This window comes from Mirounga angustirostris, unplaced genomic scaffold (genome assembly GCF_029215605.1).
Source record: "Mirounga angustirostris isolate CCGP_5_RB_7025 unplaced genomic scaffold, mMirAng1.0.hap1 SCAF_10, whole genome shotgun sequence".
Classification (NCBI taxonomy): domain Eukaryota; kingdom Metazoa; phylum Chordata; class Mammalia; order Carnivora; family Phocidae; genus Mirounga; species Mirounga angustirostris.
The window spans coordinates 92,589,217-92,598,344 of NW_026991718.1; the positions used below are offsets into that span (position 1 = coordinate 92,589,217).

The 9,128-nt window shown below is 43.2% G+C and overlaps 1 protein-coding gene across 1 annotated transcript in view; it reads right to left on the reverse strand.

The window, feature by feature from the left end:
* Positions 1-8,418, reverse strand: part of KIZ (kizuna centrosomal protein) — a 132,281-nt gene extending 123,863 nt beyond the window's left edge. The window contains exon 1 of the mRNA XM_045885355.3: positions 8,199-8,418. Coding sequence (XP_045741311.1) covers positions 8,199-8,287 — 89 coding nt within the window. The 5' untranslated portion in view covers positions 8,288-8,418. The remainder of the gene's footprint in view (positions 1-8,198) is intronic.
* Between the last annotated feature and the right edge of the window lie 710 nt (positions 8,419-9,128).

The following is a 9,128-nucleotide window of genomic DNA, read 5'->3' on the forward strand; positions in this document are numbered from 1 at the left end:
TTGAATTTGGAGGAGTTTCTTTTTATCTTTGTAACATCACCATGATTTGTCACTGACTGCTACTCCCTGGAGCTACTCCCAGGAAGGACTTAGCTTGTATTGTTCAGGTGGGTGCTGGCAGTAAGCTAGAGGACAAAGCTTATCCTGCATACCTGTACACCCAAGCCTGGTAAGAGGGAAGGGAAACTAGGCAGCAAAGGAGGTAGCAACAGTCAAAATAAAAGGGCTATGGGGTAAAATCGCTGAACAGGACTAGCCATCCCAGTCCCAGAAAGAGCCCTTGGGAGGGTTTAACCACAGGGGGGTTTAACCATAGGCGTTCTGCTCCACCACCAAAGTATAACCTTCAACTGAAGCTAAATTGCTAATCTAAATTAACTAAAGCCCAAAAGAAAAATCACATAATGTCTGCAAGAAAAATGCCAGGAAAAAAAAAAAACCAAAAACTGTGAATCAAAGACAAGGAATCCAGCAGAAGGTGACCTCAGGTGGCTGGCTAAGGGAAAGGGGCTGAACCTATGTTCCATTTGGGAGCTCTTAATTGTTAGTTTCTGTTTTTCTTTAGATATGTTTTCCCTTTAAAAAAAATCCCCAAAGTTACTCTGTTAGCTACATTAGAAGTTAACTTCTTTGCTTAGCATAATCTAGAATGGAAACTACCATTTAACCAAATTCTTTTAATGGGAAAATGGGGTCCAAAATTCAAATACCAAATCTTAGCTTGGGAACACAGGGTCTATTCTTTAGTTAGGGTTTGCCTATGTTTAAAAAGGAAAAAAAGATTCCAAGGAAAAAAAATCATAGAGATGCTATTTTTTTAAGTAGTAGCACCACGCACATTTTTATTTTGTCATTAATAAGAGTGAACTTATTTTTGTGTATGGTGTAAAAAAATGGTCCAGTTTCATTCTTCTGCATGTGGCTGTCCAATTTTCCCAACACCATTTGTTGAAAAGACTGTCTTTTTCCCATTGGATAATCTTTTCTGCTTTGTCAAAGATTAGTTGACCATAGAGTTGAGGGTCCATTTCTGGGTTCTCTATTGTGTTCCATTGATCTATTTGTCTGTTTTTGTGCAAGTACCATACTGTCTTGATGACAGCTTTGTAATATAGCTTGAAGTCCAGAATTGTGATGCCCCAGCTTTGGTTTTCTTTTTCAACATTCCTCTGGCTATTCGGGATTTTTTCAGGGGTTTCATACAAATTTTAGGATTATTTGTTCCAGCTGTGTGAAAAAAGTTGATGGTATTTTGATAAGGGTTGCATTGAATGTGTAGATTGTTCTGGGTAGCACAGACATTTTAACAATATTTACTCTCCCAATCCATGAGCATGGAATGTTTTTCCATTTCTTTGTGTCTTCCTCAATTTCTTTCATAAATGTTCTATAGTTTTCAGTTTACCTCTTTGGTTAGGTTTATTCCTAGGTATCTTATGGTTCTTGGTGCAATTGTAAATGGGATCCATTCCTTAATTTCTCTTTCTTCTGTCTCATAGTGTATAGAAATGCAACTGGTTTCTGTGCATTGATTTTATATCCTTCTACTTTGCTGAATTCCTGCATGAAGTTCTTACACCATACACAAATATAAACTCAAAATGGATGAAAGACCTAAATGTGAGACAGGAATCCATCAAAATCCTAGAGGAGAACACAGCCAGCAATCTCTTTGACCTTGGTTGCAGCAACTTCTTGCTAGACACATCTCCAAAGTCAAGGGAACTAATAAAAATGTTAATCAGGGGCGCCTGGGTGGCTCAGTTGGTTAAGCGACTGCCTTCGGCTCAGGTCATGATCCTGGAGTCCCGGGATCGAGTCCCGCATCGGGCTCCCTGCTCAGCAGGGAGTCTGCTTCTCCCTCTGACCCTCCCCCCTCTCATGCTCTATCTCATTCTCTCTCTCAAATAAATAAATAAAATCTTTCAAAAAAAAAATGTTAATCAAAGTCAAAAATGAACTACTGGCACTTCATCGAGCTAAAAAAAAAAAAAAAAGCTTTGGCATAGCAAAAGAAACAGTCAACAAAACCAAAAGACAACCAACAGAATGGGAGAAGATATTTATAAATATCTTGTCAGATAAAGGGCTAGTATCCAAGATCTCTAAAGAACTTATCAAAGTCGGGCGCCTGGGTGGCTCAGTTGGTTAAGCGACTGCCTTCGGCTCAGGTCATGATCCTGGAGTCCCTGGATCGAGTCCCACATCGGGCTCCCTGCTCGGCAGGGAGCCTGCTTCTGCCTCTGGCTCTCCCCCCTCTCATGTGCTCTCTCTCATTCTCTCTCTCTCAAATAAATAAATAAAATCTTTTAAATAATAAAAAAAAAAAGAACTTATCAAAGTCAACCCAAAAAACAAAAAATCCAGTCAAGAAATGGGCAGAAGACATGAACAGACATTTCTCCAAAGAAAACATACAAATGGCCAACAGACATATGCAAAAATGCTCAACATCACTTGGTATCAGGGAAATACAAATCAAACCCACAATGAGATAACCACCTCACACAGGTCAGAATGGCTAAAATTAACAACTCGGGAAACAACAGATGTTGGCGAGGATACGGAGAAAGGGGAACCCTTTTACACTGTTGGTGGGAATGCAAGCTGGTGCGGCTACTCTGGAAAACAGTATGGAGGTTCCTCAAAAAGTTAAAAATTGAACTACCCTATGACCCAGCAATTGCACTACTAGGTATCGACCCAAAGGATACAAACATAGTGATCCAAAGAAGCACCTGCACCCCAATGTTTATACCAGCCATGTCCACAATAACCAAAATATGGAAAGGGTCCAGATGTCCATCAACAGATGAATGGGTAAAGAAGAAGTGGTATATATATACAATGGAATATTAATGGGCCATCAAAAAGAATGAAACCTCGCCATTTGCAATGACATGGATGGAACTAGGGTATTATGCTAAGAGCAAAATAAGTCAGTCAGAGAAAGACAAATACCATATGATTTCACTCGTATGTGGAATTTAAGAAAAAAAAAAAAAAAACACACAGAGGACCATAGGGGAAGGCAGGGAAAAATAAAATAAGATGAAAACAGAGGAGACAAACTGTAAGAGACTCTTAACTATAGGAAACAAACTGAGGGTTGCTGGAGGGGAGGGGTTGGGAGGATGGGGTAACTGGGTGATGGGCATTAAGGAGGACATGTGATGTAATGAGCACTGAGTATTATAAGCAACTGATGAATCACTGAACTCTACCTCTGACACTAATAATACACTATATGTTAATTTAAATAAAATAAAATTAAAAAAATAAGAGTGAACTTAGAAGAGAAGAGAAGGAAATATGGCATAATTGCTTCCATGTTAGAAATTTTTATTAGTCACTTTTGCCTCTTCTAAAATTTCATGATTAATAGGATACTTAGTTCATGAAGAATGAATGACTGGACATTGAGCTGTCATTAAATTACAAAGACAGAAAGACCGTTAAGTGTGTCTATGACCTTGTGCCCTGATGTCATGCTTCACTTCTGTGCTATTCCTGCCAAGGAAGTGTTATCAGAATCTGGTCATGAGGAACCATTAGATGGACCCAGCTTTAGGATCACCCTCTGGAATGAAAGTTGTACTCTACGAAACTGTCAGGAACACAGGACAGGGAACGACTACGGAATAGCTCCAGACTGGGGGAGACTGAAGAGACATGGCAAATGGGTACACAGATGGGATCTTGGACCAGTAATGAAAAAAGACAGTCTTAAGACACTTGGCGGGATGCCTGGGTGGCTCAGTCGGTTAAGCGGCTGCCTTCGGCCCAGGTCATGATCCCAGGGTCCTGGGATCGAGTCCCACATTGGGCTCCTTGCTCAGCAGGGAACCTACTTCTCCCTCTCTCTCCCTCTGCTTGTGCTCTGTCAAATAAATAAAATCTTTAAAAAAAAAAAAAAAAGACACTTGGCAAAATGGGCAGGTGATGAAATTTGACTGGAGTCTGTGGACTGGTATCAATCAGTGTTGATTTCCTCACTGGGAGAGTTCCAGGGTGCATCTATGTCCAGGAGCATCCTTGTTTTTGGAAACAGACACTAGAGTTTTTAGGAGTAATGGGGCATTGTATCTGTAGTTCTCAAATGGTTCAGAAAAGACTAATGATTTTAGGCAGATGGGCAGATGGACAAAAACAGAAAAAATATAATGAAATGTTAAGAGCTGGGGAATCTGGGGCACCCAGGTGGCTCAGTTGGTTAAGCTTCTGCCTTTGGCTCAGGTCATGATCCCGGGGTCCTGGGATCAAGCCCCGCGTCGGGCTCCCTGCCTAGCAGGGAGTCTGCTTCTCCCTCTCCCTCTGTATGCTCTCTCTCTCTCAGATAAATAAGTAAATAAATCTTAAAAAAAAAAAAAAAAAAAGACTTGGGGAATCTGGGTGAGGGGAATACCAGAAGTCTTTATCCTATACTTGCACTTTTCTGTAAGCTTGAATTTAATTCAAAATAATATTTTTTTTAAAGATTTTACTTATTTGACAGAGAGCAGAAGCAGAGGGAGAGAGAGGGAGAAGCAGGCTCCCTGCTGAGCAAGGAGTCTGATGTGGGACTCAATCCCAGGACCCTGGGATCATGACCCAGGCCGAAGGCAGCCGCTTAATCAACTGAGCCACCCAGGCGCCCATAATTCAAAATAATTTTTAAAATCCACTTATGACCTCTGGTGAAAAAGGTCTTTCTGGGGATCCATCACTTCCTGTACAGCAAGTGCTTTTAATCACGAACACAGAACTTCTTCGTTCTTACTCTGTCTTCAGTAGATACACACATCTGCCAGTCACAATGACCTATTACGGCACTTCACATGGTGAAAAACCACAAACATCTCCTGGCCTCCCACTGCGGACAACATGATGCTAATCTCATTAAGTCTTTAACACAGGCACTTTTCCCAACCTCCTCATCCACACTGCAGAGCTTCTGAATGCTGTCTTTCCTTTCTTTTTTAAATTTAAGACTTAAAACAAGATATTTACCCCAATAAATAGCCAGAGAAAGGTTTATGGGGAGGATTATCTTGCAACCCCTACATACTAAATCTTTATTTCAGAATCTCTGAAACACCCAGCCCTGGGATGTATACCCATAGCCCACAGTTTCCGTCACCTGCACACCTCACCTCGACCATTCAAAGGTTTACACAGATGGGTAGTCCTTAAGAGTGTAGCCACATGCTTTGCTTTTCTCCTTTTAAGCCACTTGTTATTCTGTTTTTGTCTCAATACCAACTTCAGCTTTACTCAACTAATATCTCAGAATCAATTTCTGGACTATTATGATATCTCACTCTGAATCAATAGTGGCATTGAAAAAACTGGGGCTGGTTAATGGGCCTTTTAAAGGGATGTTTTTATATAATTGTAAGAGTCAATTCCACTCACATGTTTCTACCATGCTTGTGGCACTACACACACCGTAACGAGTCACTCCAGCAGGCTCTTTAAGATTCTATGATTGATTTCACCAGAGTGCAGAGAAAACACCATACACAAAGAGGAAAAAATTAAGAATGTACATCTATGTGTGACTACAGCTGAGACAATCTGGGCTAGAAATACACCACTTACAAAGGAAAGGCCCCGTTATTAGACCAACTATATTAGACCAGCAATGAGCCAGCTCTAAGAAGGCCAGGAAAGGGCAGATTGCTTTTATTTCCCACCCCCAGGAAATTTCTGGACTGATAAAGCAGCTGTGATGACCCAGAGATGCAGCCTTTAAAATGACCCTGAAGTTTTAGAGTCTTTGTGATCACTGAGATTGGTTAAAAAACAAAACTAAACTAAACTAAACAAAAAAGCAGGTACATTCAAACATTCAAATAGGATACAAACAATGATACGCATTACTTGTTGCTTTACAAAACTACAGCTTTCAACTCTTCATTTGAAGTTCATTACTCTACTAGATAAAAAACAAATCTGTGGCCTTACCATACATATAATTCAGTGCTCCTCATTTCTGGTGAAGAACCAAGGTTCAGAGAAGCTGAACAACCTGCTCAAGGTCACACAACTGTTCGTAGAGCAGAACCTGTTTCTCTGCATCGAAGTTATATGCCTCTGTACTTACTATGCATTAGTTATGGACTTTTAAAATGAAAAATAAGGAGCGCCTGGGTGGCTCAGTCGGTTAAGCATCTGACTCTTGATCTCAGCTCAGGTCATGATCTCAGGGTAGTGAGATCAAGCCCTGTGTCAGGCTCTGTGCTCAGCAGGGAGTCTGCTTGGGATTCTCTCTCCCTCTGGCCCTCCCCCCTTCCTTTCTAAAAAAATTTAATAAAATGAAAGGTGAATACACACAGCAACAGATTTCCACCTTAAAATTTTTTTAAAGACTCCAAATGCAGAACCATGAATAGGCTATAAAATTTGACTTGAATTCCTTATATAATTTCAACAGCCTCACCTTGCTTACAGTTAAAACATTAAGTGTTAAACATAAAGTGAGTACTAATCATTACACAGTTATTATACTATAAGACTATAAGCAGCCAGGTGTTTCTAGCATAGGAAGCAAAAATGATAACTCACAATGAACCTAGTTCAGAAAGAATGCCATTTGGACCAGTAACATTTTAAAATTAGATCACGGGCTAAGAGATACAAATACCTAAAGGCCTGGGGTAGCTAAGCTACTCTTCTAACAGAACAGTGTCAAAAGCACTTTAGGCGTGCTGATGTACAGAGCAGTGTCTTGTCTTTTAATTATAAGGTATGTGCAGACACTTAATACTGTCTTTGAAATATGATACTGTTTACTTTCCCTGGTTGACTGGAAAAGCGTCATGATTTAGTGACAATGTGTGGCACCAGTGTTGTATACAAGACATTTGTAACTCCTGGACCCTGGATGGTTGGCTTTGGGATTTCTGCCATTCACTCAACAAACATTTGTCAAGCCCCTCCTCCCCTGAGGTACTCTATTACCAGCTAAAGATCCAGCTAAATACGGCTCCTGTCCTCCTGGAATTCTCTCTCTAAGCAGGGAGCAAGTCACTTAAGCCATTTATCTACAGTGCTGTAAAAATAAGAGATCACCTAAGTTAGGGAATGGGTTGATCAATACTTGCGATAGGGAAGGCACTTCAGGAAGTAATTTTTTTAAAAGTTGGAGGTGAGGAGGTGCCTGGAGTGGGTGAGTGGCAGTAGGTCAGAAAGAAAATAGGATACAGGAAAGGATTAAGGGGTAAAATATTGTGAGGACAATTAAGGAGGCCTGTTGTGGATGCTCTATAAATATCTGACAAGAATTAAATCTAGGATAAGATGAATATAATTCCTTGTCATAACCACATACTTCTGCCCTTACCTTACATGTAATTATTGTTGTCATTTTATATTTGTCACACACAAAGCTCTCCTCTTCACTGAAATGATTTTGTAACTTTTAACATTCATTAAACACTTTGTTTATCAAGAGATCCAAAAATCTATTTCCTTTCTTGTCAGCTAATGAGATTTCCAACTCCAATTAATCTAGCAGCTAAGTAGTAGTTCCAACAACTTATCTTTTATGTGGTTATTTATAGTAAATTGCTTTATAATTTTCTCTCTGTGCTCTTAGATCTAGCTGTTTTCAGAGGCTCTCGTCTTTCATGTCTTAAAGTATAGTATCATGAACCCTCTGGAAGCTGGACTTCTGTAAATTTCATCCCTTTGCTGGAAATCTGGCCAGCCCTCGTTCCCCCCAAAAATGTCTCCTGCATTTAAATAGGGCATATGTTACACACACACACACACACACACACACACACACACACACACACACACTCTCCCACCTGCGTTTCCGGACCTGTCATCATTGAGGCAGTGCAGCTGTCAGGGTGGGATGACAATTTGAAGAGAGACAGGGGAGGAGGCGTGTAGAAGGGGGTAGAGAAATTCACAAGGCGTGATTGAGAGTGACAGGCAGAAGAACTCCTACTCTCACTTCTGGGCAAATTCAGTGATGCGGCCGCATCTTCCGGCGGGAGACCTCCAGTAAGGGCGATGGGCCAGGGTATTTGGTAAATTTTGTCCTCCAGGCCCCACCGGGAGCTTGGTGGCGCGGGGGGGGAGGGGGGGTCGTGGGCGGACCCGGGCCCAGGGAAACACGGCGCGGGAAGCGGCAAGGAACCGGAGTTAGGGCACCGGTGGACCCTCGGCCGGGCCCACTCCCCGCCCCCGCCCCGGGTAGGCCGTACCTGTCCCGCAGCCGGTGCTGGAGGCGGCCCAGCCTCTCGTAGTAGTCGGGGCTCGCCAGAGGCTCTGAAGATGTGGAGGCCTGACGCATGCCGCCGCCGCGCTCGTTCCGCACCGCCAAGAGGCGGCCACCAGGATGGGGGGCAGGTTGGTTGTCCGAGACGACGGTCCCACCATGCACCGCGGGTAAACAGGGCTCGAGCCGCCATGCAGGGGGCGGGACCGAGGCCCTCGGGGGTGGGACGGGGGGCGGGGCACCGTGGATGGGCGGGGCAGACGCCGCGGAGGGGCGGGGCGGAGGGGCGGGGCGGAGGCGGGGCGTCTTGTGAGGCTGCATTGGCCGCCTCCAAGAGTGGCGGATCCTCTCCTGGTGCTGGTGGCGGGGTGTCAGGTCGTGTGGCGCTGTTCCCCGGCTTCTCCGCCCCTACTTTGGCGTCTCCCTTTCCCCTCACCCTTCAGAATTCTCACGGGAGAGACCCTGGCCCTCCCAGAGGCAAGGAGCCCCACTGAAGGCCAAGTCAGAAGCCGGTCCTGATTACGCCCCCGACACCTTGGTACAGGCTGGGGGATTGGGGGGAACGCAGCTGGACGGGAGCAATTGACTTGATCATTTTTGCCTTTGTCATCAAACTATATTAATTTTCCAAGGTTCATTCTCTACTTCTTCCTACCACCTCTACCTCCCTTTTTCCAGGATTTCTGAGAGCCAGCACTGTGCTAAACTTGTTTTCCTACCACACTTAAAAGCAAAACAAAACACCACAAAAAAGACAAAAACCAAAATACTAAGCAACTGCGCTCAGCCCTGACAGTAGAACAACCCCTTGCTTGAAAGTCCGTGCTGACCCACGGATGTGGTTAATGCTGCAAGTGACATTACTGGTTGGTGAAGAGGGAAGAGTTGCTAACTAGTTGCCTATGAAGCAGACATT